Raw genomic sequence first — 23,679 nt, forward strand, 5'->3', positions numbered from 1 at the left:
CAGAGGACTGCCCTGCTCTAGAAGGACCAAGAAACTCCCGAGAACAGCTGCCCTGTTCACCCAAGACTGCAACTTTGTTTCCAAAGGAGCAACTTTAAAACGACTGCGTTTCCAGCCAGAAGCGTGAGACTTGCAACTCTGCACCCGACGCCCCCACCTCGACTTGTGGAGAACAAACACTTCAGGGAGGACTCCCCGGCAACTCCGAGACTGTGAGCAACCAAAGTTGTCCCCCCTGAGCCCCCACAGCGACGCCTGCAGAGAGAATCCCGAGGCTCCCCCTGACCGCGACTGCCTGACTCTCAGATCCCGACGCCTGGAAAAGACCCTGCACCCGCAGCCCCCAGGACCTGAAGGATCGGAACTCCTGTGCAGGAGTGACCCCCAGGAGGCCCTCTCCCTTGCCCAGGTGGTGGCTACCCCGAGGAGCCCCCCCCTTGCCTGCCTGCATCGCTGAAGAGACCCCTTGGTCTCCCATTGATTCCAATTGAAAACCCGACGTGTGTTTGCACACTGCACCCGGCCACCCCCGTGCTGCTGAGGGTGTACTTTCTGTGCTAACTTGTGTCCCCCCCGGTGCCCTACAAAACCCCCCTGGTCTGCCCTCCGAAGACGTGGGTACTTTCCTGCTGGCAGACTGGAACCGGGGCACCCCCTTCTCCATTGAAGCCTATGTGTTTTGGGCACCACTTTGAACTCTGCACCTGACCGGCCCTGAGCTGCTGGTGTGGTAACTTTGGGGTTGCTCTGAACCCCCAACGGTGGGCTACCTTGGACCCAAACTTGAACCCCGTAGGTGGTTTACTTACCTGCAAGAACTAACAATTACTTACCTCCCCTAGGAACTGTGAAAATTGCACTGTGTCTAGTTTTAAAATAGCTATATGTGTTTTATTTGAAAAGTATATATGCTATTGTGATTATTCAAAGTTCCTAAAGTACTTACCTGCAATACCTTTCGTGCAAAGTATTACATGTAGAATTTGAACCTGTGGTTCTTAAAATAAACTAAGAAAATATATTTTTCTATACAAAAACCTATTGGCCTGGAATTCTCTCTGAGTGTGTGTTCCTCATTTATTGCCTGTGTGTATGTACAACAAATGCTTAACACTACTCCTTTGATAAGCCTACTGCTCGACCACACTACCACAAAATAGAGCATTAGTATTATCTATTTTTGCCACTATCTTACCTCTAAGGGGAACCCTTGGACTCTGTGCATACTATTCCTTACTTTGAAATAGTGCATACAGAGCCAACTTCCTACACCCACGGTGCTGTACCTTTTGTTGTGGCCACCGGTTGGCCATGCCTAGCACCCCTTCTCACTCATCGCAACATCATCCTCCAAGCCACAGGAGACCAAGACCTGCAAGAGGTCGGGCTATGCTTCAAAATCTCAAAAGGCCCGCTTTCTTGCAAGGGCCAGCTGGTCCAGCTGATCCCACCATAAATGTTGGCTCTCCCCATTTATGGGAGCACCTTGGGACAATCTACAGAGAGGGACAGTCTATGTGGGAAACTGCTTAACCTCCAGCAGACATTGAGATGTTAACCTGTATAATGTTTCACCAGATTAAATGAAATTTTGTGTTATTTTGTGACAAGAGATCACACTGCTAACCACTGCTTAATTTGAGCCAGTGGATTCCGGGGCTCGGCACCAGCACTCATTTGTGAACATTGGCATTGGCACTTATGACAGTCTTCCACATGGTGGCGCTGTTTGTCAAATTTAGACATGAGCACAACAATTGTTGTTTATTATTTCAATTTACATGTAAAATCGCTAATACCAGCCCCCCAAGCCATTCTTAAAGATAGTCTGAATTGTCACACTTGTAGGACTGTGAAGGTTAGTAGTTGTGTTGATACTGTCATTGGCAGCCCTGATAAGAGCAATGGGTGGTGCAAGCAGCAGTAGCCTCCTCACAAAGGTCCTGGCGCTTTTTTTTTTTTTTTAACAAATGAAGCACTGCCGCTATAATAGAATTCATAACTGGTACGAGTACGAACGCTGCCGCTACTGCCACTGCCGCTACCACCGCCACTACCACCACCGCTACTGCTGCTTTTGGGGGGGCCCGAGGGCTCGTGGGGAACTTTTTGTCGGGAACTCTCGCCGTGTGGCTCGAAGCACGGTGCTTGGAGCTCGGAGCTCGGAACTCGCCGCAGCTTCTGGAGTTGGAGGATTCTGTGCACCCTTCTTTTTCACTGCCCCATATCACATAGATTGGACTGACCTCCTCGGCTCTTCCGAGGTGTATAGCTCACTGACTCTTCCCTCTCGGCTCCCTCTTGGTTACGAGGCGCGTACACGCCTGCCCGGAAAACTCACCTGATCTCCACACAGCCCGGGGCATCTCCGGGGGATCTCCGGGCGGGTTCTTGGCGTGAGAGAGGCGTCTCATTGGAGTCTGCGGAACGGCCACTTTGTTTGCTGTGGCCATTGAGGTCTGCACCCCGGCGGAGGTGCGCCTTCTCCTCCTCGGTCCCCGTCTCTGACAAGCTCTATGTGGAATGGATGTTCACACCGGAGGCAGGAGGCAGGGGGCTCCAGCGTGTAAGTAAGTAAATAACTACTGCACGCCAGCCGTCCGCGGTGCCTTTAGCTCAGGTGTTTGAAAGCCTCTCTGTGACCTGTGCAAGGGGCGGTGGCCGTGGCCGTGGCAGAGTCATCGAACAGGGGAGATGGCGGAGGTGCACTGGTGGAGATTTTGAGTGTGAAAGATATCAGTGGGGAGAAGCTCTTCTATGTGCATTACATTGACTTTAACTTTAACAAGCGTTTGGATGAATGGGTTACGCATGACCGATTAGATCTTAAAAAATCCAGTTTCCAAAGAAGGAAGTTAAGTCTCCAACCAAAAATGGCCTTTCTGGTTCCCGGCCTAATTCTCCTGAGCATGAAGTGAGGAAGAATTTGGATCTGTCTCTCCAGCCAGCCTCAGCTCCATCAAGCGGCAAAACCCTCCTCGTTCCCGTTCCGAAAGTGGAAAGTGGAAGTTGTGTTTCCTGCCACCCTTGTGCTAGCCCCCCCAGAGACGGCCCCAGCCTCTATCTTCCCACAGAATGGCTCTGTAAGGAGCCCAGTGGTAGTGGTAGCTCAGCCTGGTCGGAAGAGAAAGGCCAACTGTTTGGGAGCAGTTGAGGACATAGGGCTGCCGGCTCGGACCACTGCCGTTGTAGGCTGCCTGCTAAAACACGCTGGGAGGACTACAATACCCAGAATTCTCTGGGTTTCCTGTGCGAAAGTGCTGTTACGCCCCCCGGGGCCCCTCGGGGCCCTTAAATTGCAACAAGGTACACCGCACCGGGACGCGCGCGGGCGGCGCCGGGCAAGGGGAGGGCCCTCTGTGGCCCTCAGAGGCCTGAAAAGACTGGACTGGGTACGGGACTCTGCCTAAACTGTAAATTAGTTGTATTACATCTTGATTACGCAGTTTTGTGTTTTGTATTGCTGAATTATAGCTGGTGGTACTTACTGCAACCAACCTATGATGGCTAACTGTAATAACTCCGTAAAAAATCTAGGGGCTACTATGCTTGATAACTACCTGGTTAAGGTGGTTAAAAAGATCAATAGCGATCGCAGAGTCTCCCTAGGGAAAGGAGGTTCCCCCGTTCAGTCACACCCTAGCTCCTCCCCACATATAGTGTCTACCTTTGAGGATCTGGGTGCCAACACTGATAAGGATATGATACTAACTGAGGCACAGATATATTCTAATCCCTTAGACTCAATGGGTATAATTGGCGAGAGCCCATCTAGCCCCGTGGTTATGGCAGAGACTCCCCCCCAACCAGTAAGAGCAGTTAGGGCTTGTAGAAAGTCGTTCGGCAAAAGAGGAGTGGGGAAGGTCAGCAATTCTCGAAAGCCCCTCGAAGTAAAAACCCATACTTTTAAAACAAAGGGATTAGACGGGGGATCTGATAAGCCAGTGGGTTGCTGTCATAACAGGCAGTATATAGAAAATATACTGGCAACAGTAGAGGATAAGTTAGCGACAAAAATGGCTGAAATTTTTAGCACATTATTGTTGAAAATTGAAGTACTTACCCAAGAGGTTCATAGTCTGAGGGTACAAGCAACATCGACACCAGCAGATGTACTAACGGTACCTCTAGATTTACCATCTGGAAATTGTGTTGAGCAGGCATTACTCGTGGGCAGCAGTTTAAGACATAAAGCCCCATGTAATGAAACAAGTTTGGAGGCGGAGCCCACTATACCTAGGGAACCCGAAGTGATCCGAGGGTCCCTAGAGGGTAGGCCTCAACTAACTCGAGTCCATAAGGAAGCAAAAGAGCACAACAACAATAATTATAATGTTAGGATTGATCTCCCACCGGAGGCCGCTCCATTTGTATGTATATTGTCAGGAGTCCCAGAACTTAGTTCAGGTAAAAAAGAAGGTTACAATGACTTAAAAAATAAAGTAGCCTTCTGGCTTACTAAGAATAGACCCCTCCCCCCTACCATTGATGGCAAAATTTTAAATGTGAGAAGGGTGGGTTGGCTTGGCCACATGATTAAAGATATCCCAGGTGATCTGGTAATAGTTAATTTCAGGAGTACAAATGTGGTCCCATTTTTGAGAGGCTGGTGCCCGCAACTTGCAGATGGACCAATAGTCACGTGGGAACTACCAGATTTTTATCCTACGGTGTATCCCGAGGTGAAGGTGCCTTTTCAGAATAATAAAAATGTTATTAACCCTCCTAGGGGTTGGTTTGCTCCAGAAAGCATTGAACCCTTGATTACTGCCGGGAGATATGGGCCGTTATCCTGCCTAGATGAGAATGATTGACTCATTGGTAGAGAAGAAATAGTTAATTTAACTTTGTTGAAATCCCCCCACATAGAAGATATAAGTTGGAAGGCTATTGCCACAGATCTAAGTAAAAATCCTGACATTACCCTTGTTGGTACATTGTCTGCATTACCCAATTTTAGTACGGACTCACCCTTTGCTTTAGCTGAGCCTGTTGATATGTTATCAAGGTATATATCCTGGAATATAGCCGGTCTGGAGTCCAGCCAGTGTATTCTTGATTGGAGGGACTTCATAGATCAGGGCGATATAATTGCAGGATGAGGATCTATCCTGGGGTATTCCCCAACTCGAGATACCTTCGATTGCTAAGTGGTCGAGCTCAGCCACCTATATCAAGGGGCTATGCCTGGATATGGGTCTAAGAGCTGTTAATGGAAGGGTCAAGTCAGATAGGAAGGGCAGGCATACGTTCAACAACGGCAGACACAGTAATCGCATCGACTATATTTTGGTCGATGTGAGGCAGTGGTTTGCAGTTGTTGATATGCTAGTTACGGAACGCCCAGAGAGCGATCATGACCCGCTGGTTTTGACCTTAAGGGATTCCAGCTTTCAGAGGTCTGAGGGCAGTGGTCCTAATATAACAGAAAAAGAGGTCATTGTGAGCAATGATATGCGCAGGGTACGCTGGCCCAAAATAGCTGTGGACGCTGGGGCCCGTAGGGCGATAAGAACCTTAGTGTCTAGTTCTGTGGAGCTTTTAAACAATTGTGGCTCACAGGACGAGATTAACAGCGAACTTATACGTACCCATTCTGACTTGTTTCAGGAACTTAAAAAGTTGTTCATTAAATTTATCCCTAAACAACCTAGGACCAAGAAATACTCATCCACTACCTGGTTTGACAAAGAGTGTAGCAAGACAAAAAGAGTTCTCTTTGAGGCTATTAAAAACAAAAATCATAGCCAGATTAGATCTTGTAGAAAACTCTTTAATGAGGCAAAACGTAAAGCAAAACAAAAGTGGGACGAGGAACGCTGGCTTATGCTGTCAGAAGCCTGTGGTAAACGCAATATGCAACAGTTTTGGTACCTCATAAAATGGGGTATCTCGCAGGACGCCCACTATAGCCCAGCATCTGTCTCTAACTATCAGTGGGTAAAGATTTTTGAGGATCAGTTTAAGTGTCATACAGTAGAAGTGACTATACCCTACTGTCTTGAGCCCGTCGAGCCGTTAATATTCTCAGTTACTGAAGTTATCAATTGCCTGCAAAACATTCCCAAAGGGAGGGCCCCTGGCCCAGATGGTATTCCAGCTGACATTTTTTTGGAAGACCAGGACCTGTGGGTACCTTATATACTCCACCTGGTGAATGCAGTTGCAGCAGGCGCTAAAATTCCTGACTCATGGTATGGGGCAGAAATCCTTCCTATATACAAGAAAGGCGATCGCTCAGTACCCTCAAATTACCGGCCTATCAGCCTTATTGATGCGATCCAAAAAATCATAGCGCGCCTCATTTTAGGGAGGATACAGGAATGGATAACAGACTCAGATATTTTGACTCCGTTGCAGGCGGGTTTTAGACCTCATGTAAGCACCCTTGATCAAGCCTTTCGTTTGCCCTTTTATATTGGAAAACAGTTTTTTTGGGTAAGGGCAAGTTGTATGCAGCTTTTGTGGATCTAAGATCTGCATTCGACTTGGTCCCTAGGACTAAATTATGGGATTGCATACTGGAACAGGGAATGCCCAGGGCTCTAGTGCGACTCTTAATGAATCTTCATGCATATACTTATGCCCAAGTCCGCTGGGGCAAGCCTGGCGAGGTTACGGACAGATTCCATGTTTTGAAAGGTGTTAGACAAGGATGTGTCCTGGCTCCCACTTTGTTTTCCCTGTTTATTAACGGGGTTACCAAATATTTTGTAACACACCCCACGGATGCTCCCCAGATAGCGGGAATGAAAGTACCATTGCTCATGTTCGCGGATGATACCTTGTTATTATCAAAGACAAGGTAAGGGCTCCAGCAGGCCCTACTCAGATTTGAGTTATTTTGTGACGAGCATGAGCTAGAAGTAAATGTTTCTAAAACAAAATTCATGGTACTAAGAGGTCGAACACAAACTGTGGCAGGGGTTAAAATGGGTGGTGCTATTCTTGAGCAAACTAATGAATTTACATATCTGGGTGTGCATTTTAGTGATAATTTTAGTTGGAAACCCCAGATTGATATCCAAGCACTTAAACATGTTCAACTAGGCGGTGCCCTTCTTAAGGAATATAAAAGATCATTTACCCGCCCGATGCCCCCACTTATGGAAATCTATGGGTCAAAAATTCTTCCCTCAGTCTTGTATGGGGCAGAGCTTTGGGGTTATAGCAATCTGGACCGACTGATGCTGGCCCAAAACAGATTTATAAGAGGGGCGGTTGGTCTTCCGAGGTCATCCCCACGTATTCCGCTCCTTTATGACCTTGGGCTCCAACCGGTGGAAGATCAAGCCAGATTTCGGCCTTTGGCCTTCTGGCGGAGGTTGTGGTCTACCCCAGAGCTGTTATTATATGCGAAAGCTTGCCTCGAGGTAAGGGACACCCTAGGATCCGATAAGATTGGTTGGTTTAAGGGTGTTAGAACCACCCTTTGTGCCATGGGTCTAGGTGCCCTTTGGCACAATCCAGACTCAGCTACTTTTCCTTCAAAAAAAGAGCTGAAACAACTATATTGGGAATGGGTGGTAGGCATAAGACACTCATCCCTTATAGGTAGTTCCCTTACAACAACATTTGTACACGTGAAAGATGCCTCTGCAATTGAAAAGTACTGGGATGTTATTACAAAACCTATGGACCGCAAATTATATCACCAAGTTAGAGTGGGCTCAATACCATTAAGGTGTTTAACCTCAACCTGGGGCACTGGCGGCCCAGATAAATGCCCATTGTGTACTGAAATGCGGGAAAATGTGAGCCATTTGTTTTTTGTCTGTCCATTATATGCTGCCCCAAGGAAGAAGTGGTTGGTACCCCTATGCAAAAGTCTGGGCACACAATCGGCCGAGACTGCTTGTAGGATCCTTAAAACCGATCCTTCACCTACTTTAGCAATAGGGGTGGCCAAATTCCTGGGGTGGGCATGGATAATTCGTTCTGAACTATTAAAACAGCTACATGTTTTAGATAAGTAAATTATCTTGAACTTTAGAACTGAGTTTTTAAAGCAATGTACTTCTTTTTTTTAATATGTTAAAATATTTAACAAATGAAGCATTAGATAGATTTAATACGTTCTTAGCAGCTTTTATAAAATATTGTATTTATTGTTATAATCGTTAGCACTGATAATTTTATAAGTATTATGACGGGTAGCATGTATTTTATGATGAAATATCGAATAAAGACTTCATTGACTTGACTTGACTTGATAACTGGTGTCATAATGTATTTATACGGAAATTTCTTTAAATAATGTATTACTGACTTTAATATAACATGTTTTATGTCAAACGCACCACGAAGTCAATTAAAATACATATCAATGGTTTTATTATTGTGTAGGTGAAAGTTTCACCTAGAAGCTTTCCGATATGTACAATCATTATAGCTCATATGAAAAAAACAGCCTTTCCAGACATGTCTAGTTCTTCCCTGGAAGGCAAAGGTACGTTATGCAATTCAGTGTCTTCCCTTTGCCCTCTTTAAACTTGTAGTTTAGATTTTGGCTTCCCCAATAAAGGACTACAAGCCCCAGAATGCAATAGTATTATTAAAACATCAGTTGATTTACTACTAGCATCTTCAATTGGACACTCCGTGTCAGAGGTCTCTTCGAGGAGGAGCCTCGGGGTATTGCCCATTATTATTTTTTTGTTGCTCCACCTGAACGTGATAGATAATTTGAGAGCTCTGTAAAGAAATAACCATTTGTGATTCCGTGTAATTAATTGGCATGACGTACAGAAAAAAATGTAATACTTTACTTGCGTGTAACCTGGTTTGGTGTATACAAAGGCTGACCTAAAAGTGACCACAAGTACCTCCCTACCCTCTCGCATTAAGGCCGAGCCATTTAGACAACATTCAGACCAGTTTCAGGCAGGTCAGCCACGCCCTCTTGCTTGGGGGGAGGGGTGACCATAAGGCAATAAACGCGGTCATATAAACTGCTGGGGTTGGCGGACACAAATCACCAATTAACTGTCAATAAGTCCTAGCGGGCGCGCTGCAGTGCCGGGTCAGCAGGCAACAGTGTAAACCTGTCGGGGAAGGAAATGGAACGTCTGCAGAGAAACGAAAACCCAATCCCGTTTAAACAGAGAAAGAGTTTAGGTAGAATCTGTCTTTGTTTTTCCACAGCGGATAAAAATTTTTTAAAGTAAATTCTATATATATTTTTGTGAGCTCGTTTAAAAGTTTGAATACTGTATATTGTGGTGAACTCATTAAGGACTTTTTGTGTTTATAGCAACTCGGAAAGGTGAGGTGGCTGATATACACAGAAAGTTTCCGTCCAAAGTGCCGGTGAGATTTCTCTGGTTATATTGTTCACTCTTAAACCAACTGTTTACTGTGCAGGGATTATGTTTCCTGTGATTTTATAAATGTGACTAGGGAAGTCTCTGTTCTCATCTTGTCTCCTTGGCACGTTATGACACCCCCTCGTCAGTTAATAGTGCCTGCATCAGAAGTTCTGATATTGTATTTATATATCGCTTACTACCCCTGACCAGGCGTCTAAACGCTTTTCGGCGAGTAGCACGCTACTCCGTAACCCGACAAGAATTAGTGATGGATTAGTATCAGGAAATACTTAATTTGAGTCCAGATATGAGTTTATTAGTTAGATTGACTGGGGTATTGGAGGGGTTGAGGAGGAAAGAAATCCAGAAGTGATATCTAAGGGAGAACGTTGAGACCGCTCAGAAACCAGCTTCGTGCAGGATCTATTTGCGCTACATGCTGAAATGTTGAATAACCTAGGTAATTAACGTGCGTTTACGCATGCTGGTGGTTCACCTAAAGTAATCGTGTGTGTGTGTGTGTTTTTTTTTTTTTCTCTGTTGTGTCCAGGTGGTAGTCGAAAGGTATCAAAGGGAAAAGTCCTTGCCTGTACTGGATAAAACGAAATTTCTTGTTCCCGAAGAACTTACCATGACGAAATTCATCACCATCATTCGGTACGTTGAATGATCTGAGCGCCTGTTAATATTCAAGTAAGATGTTAATTGTCTTGATTGACGTTGTCAATACCTCGTTTTGTCCAGGGAGCATTAACGCGGTTTAGCTCTGTGTGGGCGGGTTTAAAAAGGCGTTGCGGAATTTCCAAACTTCTAAGTGGACCCGATGGGTCTAATAGGGGTTGGGGAAATGGGGTGGGGGGGGGGCTGCAAATTTCATGGAGGGGCACTTCTCCCCCCCTCCCCGTCCCCCCCCATCTTTCTAGACCCACTCAGGAGCGCCCGGGGGCTATGCTCGGGGGTCCCCTTGGAGCTCGTTCCCGCACAGCGGGAGCTGCGGGGGCCACTGCTAAGGCTACGTAAAGGGAATTGGACATTCGCAGCATAAATTCGTTCACGGTTGTCTTATTTGGTGCTATGTAAAGTCTAGTACCACTGAACAACGAGGGGCACGCTAAAAGGGCACTGTGTTAATAGTAACCGGACACATCACAGAAGGTGGTATCTAATTGGGAACATACGGCATTTTGTCACCACTCTAGTGGGCACGTTTTATGAAAATTGCAAATGTGCAACAAGGAAACGTTTGGTTTAGTGACTAAACGTGTTGCTCCTAGTACCTTCAAATCCTCTTTCAATTGGACAGTCCCTGTTATTACTTTTGGATAGCGCTTAAAGCTCCTTACAATGTGTCGAGGAGCATCTGCTGAAAGCCAGTACTGTGCGGCATTGGGGAGTGCTTGGTTGGAAGAGTAATGAATTGCATACACGTCGGTCAAGTGTTTTGGTGTCTTATGTTCACAGTTGTGCTATTTTGTTTCAGCTCCTGTTAGTGTTGTGAGAAGAGTGAGCTCCTTGCCCCTCTCGCTCACTCTTGCAGCTTTCTGCTTTGTCCCATTGTGACTTTCTCCTCCATCTTTCCCATGTGTCTTGCTAGCAGTAACTGCTTGAGGCAGAAAAATAAGTGCCGAAGCTCCGCACCGGAAAAAAACAAACACAAATTACTCACCGCTGTAGTGAGTCTTTTATTGTGCACTATCATTTTTAATGACCTATCCATTTCTAGGTCTAGCCTCTTAGTAAAGATATCAGTTAGTTGGTTTCGGTGAGTTGATGGCTTCATGATTGCATAGGTGTGTCCTGTGGCTTGTGTTGAGTTTACATAAGAAAGTTTTACTTCTTCACACTTGGGGGGGGGGGGGGGGGTGTACAAAAAACAAGCCTTGGTGTGAACAGATCACATGCTGTTAGAATAAATGTGTCATCTGGACAACAAAGATAAGCTTAGTCCATGGCATGCACTGATTAGTCGGCCTTGGCAGTGTACTATCTCAGTTACAGTGGCATTACATAGGACTGTTCTGTGTCTGTCTTGAAGCAATCTTGTGAGTAGTACTCCGTTCTGACCTATTGTGAAGGGCTGTGGTGGAACACTATTTGGGTAAGTGGCCTATGGCCATTTGTATAACGACGGTCACTGACTTCCCCACGCATGTGGCATAAATACCCCATACATGACTCCACATGGTGCCTTTCCATTCCTGGACCTAAACTATTTCTCCCAAAGAACAAGTTCAAGAACCTTGCCATTTTTTGTGTTGCATCCTGTGTGTTGATACGTAGAATTGCAGGTAAGAGGGCAACACACATTTCCTGGTTGTGGTCTTTGGCTTAGACATCGTGCAGAGACCGCATGCTTACCCCAGTCTTGTGGCTGAATAGGCACAGAAGGTGTGGCATGGTAGCTGGCTGTCAAAAGAACTCTTAAATTCCTCACCCCGTATTTTTGCTTTGTATTTTGACATTTTAACTCCATTAATATCGGACATAAAATTCACCTCCGTGTGTTTAAGCCAAAAAATATTTAACTAAAATGTGATCAGTTAATTGGAAGTGGTGGTTCAGCGCAGCTTGCGCCCCCCCCCTTCCTGATTGCCACAGTTCATCATTGATGAAGCCTATTGGAGAAAGGTCTATGCTTAACTTGAGCTAATAGCTGCCGGTGGGGCCAACAGTCACTCATTTTTGTCGAACAGTGCTTATTTTCATCAACTTTCCTTCTCTGAGAGCAAGAAGGAACACAATGGAAACAAAGATAAACTATTAAAGAGGAAGAAAACGTGAACCTGCAAGAGAAAGGGGCAGAAAGAGGTTGGTAGAGGATTAACAAGGCATGAGGTGGATTAAAGATTCCGAAGCCTTGCTGTTCGGCGTGCCAACACTTAAAGGTCACTGGCTTCTAAGCAGCGCTTTGGGCACGACTCATTCTTTTACGTTTTGGGCTCTAAGTCTGCAATTGTGTTGGAATTCCATGGCTATAGAATCCCATAATTCCAGTGATGCTATCCTTGTCTAAGGGTATAGGCAGAGTCTTAAAGGAAAGGCAATGCGGACCTGTGAGAGGGAGATGCCCTCCGAACCCTCGTAATGGAACAAATGCAAAATGGTTTAATCCATGATGGTAAGCCTAAGAACTCGGATCAGCACCTGACAGAACACCAGCAAAGTGGAATGCACTTGTTCAGCCTACCAAGCAGTAGTCATAGAATTGGCCTTCGTGTTTAGCCATCTTACCTGATCTTTGTGTCATCACCAAGTTACCTGCCAGGCCTGTGGAAACTGCATCTGTAGGAAAGCTTGGCATATTGTTTCCCCTTGATAGGGTTGAAGCAATGTTTTTTTTTTTTTTTTTTTTTTTTTTTTTTTTTTTTTTTTTGGCCAAGCCTCCCAGGTGTTTATTTATTAGAGCACCTGCTGCTCTAGCAAAGTAAGAGGCATTTCATTCCACCTAAGGTCACTTCAATTTGTAAGGAAATACTTGTTCTGTTCTACTGCACCTATTGGACTCTGTAGAACGGTAATACCTTAGGAGATCAAGAAAATTATGCATCTTGTTCCCGCCTCCTATTTGTGACATGCCCTCCAATGACTTTGTTCATTAGACACTCCCAATGAAGGGAGTAAAGTCTATACTAAATAGCTTTCTGCGTGGTGCCCCGCTGGGGCAGTTGTGGCTTGAACAGTACCTACTGATAAAACGACCCCCAGTACTTTAAGTTGTACGAAAAAGGTAGGATTTTGGCGTGGGGGAAGAGTGGAGGGGTGGAGCGGGGTTCAATGTATTGTGGCCATTTTTTTAAAAACGCATGTCTGAGACCTAGTTTTGCAAGTGACAAGGCCTATAACTGCCTGGAACAAGTGAACTAGAATTGTGCTTGAAAAATAATCAAGACTTATTCTACAAAGAATAACCAAAATTGGCAAGCAACTAAATATTTACCATAACTGTTACGATCTACATGTAAAATGAAGCATCAAATTTAAGAGCATCTATCCAGAAACCAGTCTTCTAACTGTTATTTAGGAAGTGAAACCGCTGATGTAAAGGAAGAGTTAACCACCTCTAGTAACCTTGAGTGATTGGAGGTTGGTAGGCATGTTAGTAGGGTATATTTTATCTGACCTCAGGGCTTAGTAGCAGATAGTTAAGCTCGGGCTTAAACTGCGTCAAGACATGCACCAGTGAGATCAAGAATGATCTCGTGGGTGCTCCCTCTTCACTTTAAAGCTCAGTTGGGCCAGACAATGTAAAGTTGCTTCTTTGCACACCCCTACTATTAGCAGCATCTCCAGATGTTGCTTTTGTTTTCTCAGTTATTTCCTTTCTGCGTTGCCCAACGTAAGAAGTTGAGCAGCGGTATCTAGGAGTAATGATCTGTGCTGTCTGTTCAAAATGAAGCTCACCTTGACTATCCTGAACTACAAAATCCATCAATCCATCAAAGTAGCAACTGAAGCCATTATGACCCCCTTTCTGTTAATTACACAATGAACCAGTCGTGATTCTAATGCTTTCCGAATCCTGGGAGACTTGAAGCAGATGCTGCAACTCAAGAATTTCCTTTTCAGAAGAAGTTTGCTGTGACTTCTTTTGACTGTAGTGGTGAACGCAAACTAAGAGAAAAATGCACCTCCCCACAGCAGATATTTGCTAGTTGTTTCTGTCTTATTTCGCAAAGTGAAATTCCACCGACAGTTAACTTGGTCATGCAGCAATGGTTGGCCTGAACCTTCACTTCACTGGAGTCGGAGCTTCTTTGACTCTGTCTTCTCTTCGTTCAGCATTTGCATGCAAGTTGGTTAATTTTTTTGTCATTCAGAACACGACAAACCTACTATACATAGTCCACCAGACATATGCTGCATCAGTTGTAAATGCTTGCATGACTGGGTTGAAGGATCCCAAAAGACAGGACTGAAATTGAGCAGTGGGGTGCAATACATGCTGTATTTTATGGCTTCTGCAAGACAGTTTGCTAGTTCCTTTAGTTGTTTCCGATATCAGGTAGTCAAAGCTTCTTTTGGCAAAACTGCACAATGGCCTCAATTTTTGTCATGCCCATCTCCACAATTTGAACTGTTTTCTTTGTACCTGAAATTCAGGAGGGGAGATATTCACACACTCTTCAACATGGACATGTGTTGATCAGTTCAAGTCAATATTGATGTCCATGATGAGTATCACTATAATTGAGCTTCCCCTCCTGCAAATCGTACTACTATTTTCAGTTGAAGGCTCTTAAGAAGAGTGCTGCTGAGTGGTTGTGCTTTATTTATTGTGTGTGTGTGTGTGTGTGTGTGTGTGTGTGTGTATATATATATATATATATATAAAATTTATTTTAAGACTCTCACCCCCTCGCCCATCCAAAACCACTTTTATTGGGCTTTTCATCCTGGGGTTGAGCAGTTTTCTTAATCTTCCATGCACTCTAGAAGCACCACCTTGTCAATTTCACTCTGCTATTCTGAGACAATTAAAGCATGTCCTCCTGCCACCTCTGGCAAGCGAAAGGGAGCTGCTCAGGAGCACTGGAGAGAAGTGTCTTCTAAGTCTCTCAGCTACTGTTGACCTGTGAGTATTGTATTTTAATGGTCCTTTGACTAAATGCAGCAAGAGATCTCTGCGTTACAGGTCTTGGAGTTAAATTTCCCCTGGCTATTTAGAACTGGCGACATCTGCAAGATGGTACTTAGATCAATGTTCAAATTGATTTTATTCTGGTCCATGTAGAATTCCACATGATTTTAAATATCCCACCTCCATGGTCCTAAAGGATCTTAATGTTGGTTTGTTTTCGAAAGTCTGGTTACTTTGGTGGCGTGTGAATCTTTTTTGGGTAATCTATATATATATTTTTTTCTTCCCTCTAGCCACTACCGGGCAAGTTGACTGTAGCAAGTTGTATTTTATGATCAGACTACATTCAGTAGAATTTAATTTGAACTCTTGCCTGATTTAAAGTTTTTGTAAACTCCAGCTTTTATAACTGTCCCACTACCATTCAGACCTCATTTTTATACAGTCCCTGGTTCAGCATAGCTTCAAGTAACTGGCACAGGTTTAAGGTTCGGCTATTAATGGCTGCGCTTACTTAATTTAGGCCAGTCTCAGAAGGTCCACTGGTTGACTCAGTTAAAAAAAATAATAAAGTGTTCAAGTTTTTCAGAGCACCATATACAAATTCTATGACCTAATTAGTTCGGTCAAGGATCATGTAAGATTTTTCAAAATTAAATTTCAACCAATGATCTAGATAGTAATTCTTCACTGTCCCTACTATAACACCACTTTAGGAACTGGCCTACTAAATGATTGAAGGTGACACTATCTATGTAACTTTGCAATGGTGCTAACTTGGCACCAATATGATGATTTATTTTTATATATATATATATATATATATATATATATATATATATATATAAACTCTGGGAAGTTTCCAATTTTAGATGGAGAGCTGCTCTAGTAACGAGCACCCTGCAACACCAGCAACACTCTAGATTTACTCACCTCAAATGTCTGCTCATCTAGCAAAGTTTTTAAGCATAGGATCAGCAGTGCTATCCTCGCCGAGCTAGATAGTGACCCTTTTTTGCCATTTGTACAGCAAAATCTTTAAGCATAGGATTGACAGTGTCATCCTCGCCGAGCTGTAAAATGACAAGCCATTTACCACTCCAGGCAGTGTTACAGCTTTGGACTGGTCAAATACCGTCCAAGCCAACCTGGAATGAGTAAAATAACCCCTGACACGTGTTTTGCTCTCATTAGAGCTCTTCAGAGGAGTATAGCTTTGTCCAGACACAAGTGTGTGTGTGTATGTGTGTATATATATATATATATATATATATATATATATATATATATTTTTTTTTTTTTTTCTTGACAATGACACGATGAATCGATCTCATTTAAGCCATGTTACACAGCAGCTCGCACTGATGTGCAACGTGTGGGGGGAAAAAAAGACAAACCAATAGACCGCGTAGGCGAAACCTACTGGCTTTGCCAATGTTTGTTAAATAGAACCAGCAGACTAATAATGGTCTCAACTGCACAAGCATATCTTCAATTTGACAAAATGCAGGGGTCTGACAAGTTTAGGTTCCACCTGAGACCGCGCTTGTGCTGTTGCTGGAGAGATCTTTTTACTTAGAAAAACTTAAAACCCCTTACTTACCATTGTTTAGCTTCTCTGTCCCTTTCATTTCCTTGCTTCATTGCTCAGCCCGTCCAGGTTTTACTTCCTCTTCATGTTTGTCCCTTCAATGGAGCATGGACTGGACAATCTGGCGAAAATACATTGACAATGAACTGCTCCTGTGTAGGTGTGACCTATTGGCTCTGCCAATGCTTGTTGCAAATACATAAAAGAGCAATGAAGCATACGGGAAGAGGACAGAGGCAACGTGTTTCGTGAAACATTAAAAAAAAAAACCACCTGCTTAAAACATGCACTTGACGAAGTAGTTTGTTTCTAAGAGCAAGCAACGGAAGCAGAGCCAGGCACTTAACAATGGTAGAGGCTATGCTGCAGGGGAGAGACAACTGCAAGATGGTCGGGCTAAAATGGGGTTAGCCACTGAATAGAAAACTAACAAATAAGAGTAGGGGGAAAAACAAGCCACTACCAAGAAATGGACCGGCTTTAGGCCCAGGTAACCTCTGGGGAAGCAAACAATGTCTTGGCAACCAGACAGCTGTGCTACATGATGGACACAGCCTAAGTAAGAGATTAATAGCACCTAAATATTTTCTGACTTTACTTAGTATAGTGGCAGTTCCGAAGTAAAATAACACTAAGTTCATTTAAGCATAAAAACAATTGTGCTTTGATTACTAAAATAGACACCTAGCGTTTATATTAAATTATCTTAATCTCCACAATAAATATTTTTGTCATGACACCCCCACCCTGTCCCTCTGAGCAAGTATTGGATTTGAAAATGCTTGCCTGAAATACATTTTACTTTTTCCCTACAAATGGGGGGGAAAAAAGAATCCCCCTGTAACTTCATACCCCGATACCTTCTAACTGCAACTTATAGAGAATGAGCCGTTGTGTGACGACATTGTGCAATGGAAAACCACCACCCCAATAACCCAATTTGCACAACTACTTAAAGCAGGCCATTCATTAAGCAACATAATTGTTTAGGAAGTGGGAAATTTGCCTAATGATTTCATATCTGTAAAGATTAGGAATCTGCTGGCAATTAATACTTTAAGCTTCTTTTGGTGGCTGAGCATTGTAGGTCTAAGTTTATGAAACTGATGTCAACTGTTCACGTTTCAATCTCCTCTTGGAAGTCTCCGACTTAAAAAGAAAACTCATTTATCGTGCTCTTAATTTGCCTTTGTTTTTGTTGTTGTTTTTTTCAATAGGTCTCCTGGACTATCTTATATTTTCAAAATTACACTACAGTGTGGTCTCTAATACTGGACTCTGGACACATGCAATTCTAATGTTGGCCTCATTGTGCAGCTTTGTTAAAAGCGACTCCGTTGCTGTCTTGATTAGGGTTTTTATCCTTTTTGATTACAGGCCTGCTTTACCTTCCTTCCAAATTTAAGAACTCTTGAAGTGTCAGTTACTAGTTTTGGTCTGAATCCCCATCGTAGGCTAACTTACATTTTGTTGAATAGGGGATTGACTACTGCTTGTATTTTTTTAGAACATTTTAGGCAATTCACAAACTAGCAACATTCTAGTCTGATTTATAATTGCTCGAGTCTTTGGGTGTTTTTTGTTCTCAAATAGCTTAATGAAGGACTCAGAGGGTGAATGGGTAGTGGCAGCCTCATGCCACCCTGGGCACTGAGGATGAGGTTTGTGATTCTAATAGTTTATCTGCCTCAGGCCTTCCTTTCTGCCAACTTCATTTCTTCTGAGGGCTTCTTCCTGACACCACTTATTTGTCTTCATTTGAGTCACCAAGCCTAAACTATCTTTGATGGACCACATTTTTTAACGTATTTACTTAATTTATTGACTTTAAATGTCACACCGTGTAAGGTTTCCGTCTAGTATTTTATGGCATCCTATTCATAGTGTAAGGCATTCAACTTTGCTCTACTTGAGACACTACACTTGGGTGTGAACACTCTACTTGTACTGTTGTCCTGCTTAATTTGTCAACTAGAGCGAACAAACTCTATTGGAAAACAAGTCAATCAAAAGCATTAGCAAACCTTACCCAAGTTGTTGCTTTGTGTGTTATTATTTTTTTTTTTTTTACTGCCCACAGTTCCTGGCTTCCTAAGCAGTACACCATATTTCGGCCTACAGAATATCCACACCCTATACTAAATCATTGGTATGAGCCTCTTGACTAATTATGTCTCGCTGAAATGTCCCAATAAATATTTATATCCGGCAACAAGATTCCTGGGAATTGCTCAAGATCAGTGTCTGAGGTTTTCATCCTGCCAATGAATTAAGGCTCCACATCCTCTGTCAGACTAGAAGTGTATGTGGCTCTCCATTCCGTCAGTCAGACCCCATACTCTGGATCTCCTCAGTGCCATGACTGCACTACAACCAGCCAAGCTGGAACCATCCCATTCCCATTCCCATTCTCAGTCACTGGTATGGTGCGTCCTCAAGTGTGCCACCCATTTAACGTTTTTGTAAGGAAGCAGAGGGGTAAACCTCCTGTTGGAAATGGCCCTTCCTGTAAGGTTATTCCCAGACTTTTTGTATTTCCCTCCTGTGGTGCTGTAAATGTTTGTTGGCCTTAGGACTCTGAGGACTTTACCACCGCTGATCAGTGCTAAAGTGCATGTGCTTCTCCACTAAATACATAGTAACATTAGCATATCCACAACTGGCGTAGTTAATCTACCTGTTGGTCTCCTGTAGAGTGGTGTACCTTTTACCCAGGGAAGGTAAATTAAATGCTACTGGTGGGCCTCCAGCACTAAATGTGCCACCCACCCGAGTAGCTCTGTAAACATCTCAGGCCTGCCACAGCAGAGCCTGTGTGCAGCTTTAACTGCTCCCCTGGCTTGGCATTTAAAGTCCTCTGCCATGCCTTAATCTCCCATTTTCTTACACTTGTCATCCCAAAGGTAAGCCCTAGGTAGTCCATAGGACAGGGTACCATGTGAGCAAGTGGCAGGACATATACTTGCTAGTTCTAATGTCCTGGTAACAACTCCCCAAGTATTTCATTAGTGTGGCCTGCCCTTCTCTCATAGGCCAACATTGGGAATTCCTTATATTGCCTTTTACGCTGTAATTCTTTATCTGAGAAGATTAACTGCATCATGTTTTGTACCATTGGAATTGTAATCTTTTCTCCTGGTAATTTTGTATTCATTATTACTATTTTAGAAATGCCACTTCTAGAAAGTAGGCATTTCTCTTCACTCACTGCCCTGTGTCCCCACAGCCCATCTTCAATACATGTCTGGCTTGGGTTAGGTGACAGCTACACTTGTGCATTTCCCTTCAGACACCAAACAAACGGGTTACTGTTCTGCAGTCTGGATCTTCCTGGGGGTGAGGTTGGTAAGGGCTCATACTTTCACCTCAGATGGGTAGTGTCTGAATTCCACACCAAGGAGCTGATTAACTCCCGTTGATGGTCTAGAGCCAAGGCTGACCTGAATGTAGTTCCTGTGCACTTCACAAGAACTTTGTAGCCACCCCCACACATGAAAGGCACTTTTTTAATATAAATATTGGGCCTATGATCCACTCGACCGTATACTTCTGGATTCAAGATACGCTGCTGGAGTAAGGACTGCTATGTGCCAGGATAGCCACTCTGCCAGGCAGGACTGACTGCTTCAGGAACTGCTGCTATGCTTAGATGTACTGCCCTGCTGATCTCTGAATGATAACCCAAGACTCAAATCCCCAAGACCAGAGTGACTCAAGCGGTCTTGCTTTCCCCTCTGCTTGTAACTCTTAATTCACCTGAGCAGCTTGTGGCCAGCTTTGCTACTCTCATTGCTTCAGCCTCACCCGATTGGCTCCTTCCCTGCTTTGCCGCTCATCGCATCATCCTTGCCCAATCGCCTCCTGCCCTGCTTTGCTGCTCTCACTGCTCGAGTGTGACCCGAGCAGCCTCTGCCCCCCACTTGACACTCACCCTTCAACTTCACTCTTGCGGGCCCTGCATAGATGCATCCTGCTCATGATAGGAGAACAACTATGGGCATTGGACACGCGTGCCAAGGAGTCCCCGGCACAATCGTTGTGCCCTATTCTTTTTTTGCACATTGATACTACTACCCTCAGCCTTCAAAGCTAAATGTTTCTGTATTGCATTGAACTTTAAAGTATCTAGATAAACTATTTTCCACATACCAGAGTAAAGTCTTTTTCTGTGGTGCGCCTCGTATGATTGTGTGTAGCACATTGCCATCTAAGTTAGGCCGGCCTGCTTTGCGCCAGCCTACCAGAGGGTGAGCACAGGTTAATTTATGTCACTGACTTGCCCTGACTAGAACTGTGGTCCCTACTAGGAGGGGAAAATCTGTAGCCGGTGAGGAACTGTTAGTCCCATGAGACCACTACTAGTGGCAGATTTTTTTTTTTTTTTGTCTTTTGTTGTTGTTGGGATTAACCTCGTTAGACCTTCAAAGTGCCACAAATGGTGTATTCAGTGTGCTAGAGCCCGTCTAATTAGATGGTCTATTTTGAGGAAGTAGCATGTTGTGGTAGAGTTCTTATTGGCTTCATTCCTCCAAGGAGCAGGGCAGGGGCCTCTGCCTCATGTGTTTGCTCTGGTCCTGTAAACCCTTTCTTTTTGGGTTCAATGAGATGCCCCTATCAAGCCTGACACATGGGTTTTATTTTTGGGGGAATATTTTGGTTCCCAGGTAAGGGCTGTCCAGTGACTGTAGACAGACATTTTAAATATCTAGGTGTATATGCCACCTCAAATATAGAACATTTCTTGCAGAACAAGTGTAGATTTTGAGACCTTTCGAAAGGATGTTTTTTGCTGGTGAATGCTACCACTTTTCCTTATAGGTTGGGCAGCCCTTCATAAAAGGATAGCTCTCCTGTGGCCTTTTTGTCCTCCCAGCTGCAGCATACTGGGTTCCAGAAAATAAAACTGGAGGCTCATTTGCCTGCTGCTCTGGTTTTAGTGTGTGTGTGTGTGTGTGTGTGGGGGGGGGGGGGGGGGGGGGGGGGGGGGTGTCTAGCCCCTAGTTTTCCTGTCGACATTGACCTACAGCAGTTATGATGCTGGTATACTAGACTTGAATATTACTGGGTGGTACAATTAGTGGTGGCAAAAAGTCCCTTTTTTCCCACCTTTTGAATGAACCATCTATTAGGGTAGACACACAATACTGAGTGGTTATTTACAGACTGCAACATACAAAGCAGTCCAAGGATCTGCAGGAGCACAATTGTTAGTGAGAAACACACAGTTGGATACTTAGACCTCTCCGAGTCGGTTAAAACCCTGATGAAATTCACCCGCCCCCTTTTCTGGGACAATGACCTGCTTGTTTGTGCTAGTTGTGCAAGGGGTATTACAGATGGACATTTTAGGCATTAGTGCTCTAAAACCAAGTCCGTATGGTACCTTTTGAACATCTCAAAAGAGAATGTAAGTTAATAGACATTAAGATGTTTCAGATGTCATGCGCTGCAGTGTCCAGTTTGAAGACTGCGTCCAACTTGAAGACCTGGTACTGTCAAACAATTCATAAAGATATTGTACATGTATAGAGAAAATATTAACAATAGCAGAAACCATGGAGAAGCTAAGGGGGAAATGGACACTGAAGGGTTCAAGAAAGGTGGCCATGACGGTGGATTTTAGGCTAATTTAAATAAAGACTTTTCAGAGTATATTATGGAAGAACCAGGATGGTGACTCTTGGCAGGTAAGAATCTGATCTTTCTTTGGGTTTGGCCATGTGGGCACCGTCTCTCTTTTTTTTTTTTTTTTTAAAGTCCACCTGTATATGCAGCTTTTCCCAGAGGGTATCCAGAGTGCTATTTGACAATAATGGAAATTCACCTGGAACTGACTTCCAAGCTATTTGATGTTTTACCTAGAACGTCTGGGAGCTGTGTGGCGTGGAAGATGCGGAGACTGTTGGCAGTTACTCTAGTAGTTCTCTGGCCTGTTGTATTAGAGCCCAGGACTCCTGCTAGTGTACACTTGCTAGTGACCCATACATTCTCATTTGTCTGGGTGAATCAATGATGCTGCCTCTTGCACCAGACCCAGTCTACTCTAGCCATCTTGGGGCAGTTTTACTGCACACCCATACTACAGCAAAATGTGAAGTGTGTTGGCTGAGAATGTTTGACAAAAGGTTGGGGGCTACCCTTCTGACCTCTGATAAGGATAATCAGTGTATCTAGACTCTCAATTTGACCTATTGTTTGAAAGAGCTTCAGTGTGATTTGGAGGCACTCGGCGGGATTTTTTCTATGCAGTTGCATTGAGTTGCTTATTGTTGTCTCACAGTCTTCATCTCTATCTGCAGATGCCGGATGGCGTTATCCGCAACACAGGCTTTTTACCTTATGGTGAACAACAAGACGTTGACGTCCATGTCTCTCACAATGTCCGAAGTGTATCGGGATCACAAGGATGAAGATGGCTTCCTGTACATGACCTATGCATCACAGGAGATGTTTGGCTGCAGTCTGACCAGTGACCAGCGGAAACCAACAGATTGTCCCTCACTAATACAGAATGCCTAATATTAAAGCGGGTTTTATCTGGAGCGAATGCTTTTATATAGCCATTGCACACCTTTTGAGGATTGTGAACACTTGGTAGCAAAATACTTTGATTTATAGATGTTACAGAAGAAGAGTATAATTTAGTTTTTAAGAACTACTTGTTGGGAGGCTCAACAAACCAAGATTTTTCTTTTTGTGGAAAATAAAGTTTGTACGAGTACAACTTCACAGGACTTGCTACTGCATTTTTGTATTTTGAAAGTGGTGAGGATGAAGGGCTCCCAAACAGTTATGCTTCTCTTCCTCCTGGGGAAACCGAAATATCCGATTTTGTGTTGGTGTGGAGGTTGCAGGCAAGAGGGTGTTGAAAGTGGTGAGATGTCACCTACCATGCTCTGAGGAATTGCATGACATGGGCGTGTGACCTGCACCACAATGCAAAAGGATTTTGAGGTTGTGCAGGTAGGGACGTCCGTTTGTCATAAATCTAATTTTAGTACCTGCGACTTTGTACATTACATTTTGTAGAACAATACCTAATTTATGATATTTTTTTTTAAGAGATGTAATTATATTTGTAATAAAGACCTTTAAGATTATGATTGTTTCGTTGTGGTGATAATGATTACGGGTAGATTTTTGCTTAGGCTGACGTGAGTCCTTGCATCGTCTCCATTTCTCTTAATTTGTTCCTCCAGCCA

At 43.9% G+C, this 23,679-nt stretch overlaps 1 protein-coding gene across 1 annotated transcript; it reads left to right on the forward strand.

Moving 5' to 3' along the window:
* The first annotated feature begins 8,968 nt into the window (after positions 1-8,968).
* MAP1LC3C (microtubule associated protein 1 light chain 3 gamma) lies at positions 8,969-23,206 on the forward strand. Its single transcript, XM_069236728.1, has 4 exons — positions 8,969-9,117; positions 9,254-9,309; positions 9,859-9,965; positions 22,777-23,206. Exons 1-4 carry the CDS (start codon positions 9,060-9,062, stop codon positions 22,994-22,996), a joined length of 441 nt encoding a protein of 146 aa, XP_069092829.1. The 5' UTR covers positions 8,969-9,059; the 3' UTR covers positions 22,997-23,206.
* The last annotated feature ends 473 nt before the right edge of the window (positions 23,207-23,679 follow it).

Source organism: Pleurodeles waltl, chromosome 5 (assembly GCF_031143425.1).
Source record: "Pleurodeles waltl isolate 20211129_DDA chromosome 5, aPleWal1.hap1.20221129, whole genome shotgun sequence".
Lineage (NCBI taxonomy): Eukaryota > Metazoa > Chordata > Amphibia > Caudata > Salamandridae > Pleurodeles > Pleurodeles waltl.

Bases quoted from the DNA above. Each gene is read 5' to 3' on its own strand.
- MAP1LC3C (XM_069236728.1), top strand. From the start codon at position 9,060: ATGGAACGTCTGCAGAGAAACGAAAACCCAATCCCGTTTAAACAGAGA. The intron at 9,118-9,253 runs GTAGAATCTGTC...TTGTGTTTATAG, and splicing joins TAAACAGAGAAAGAGTTTAG to CAACTCGGAAAGGTGAGGTG. The intron at 9,966-22,776 runs GTACGTTGAATG...CTCTATCTGCAG, and splicing joins AAATTCATCACCATCATTCG to ATGCCGGATGGCGTTATCCG.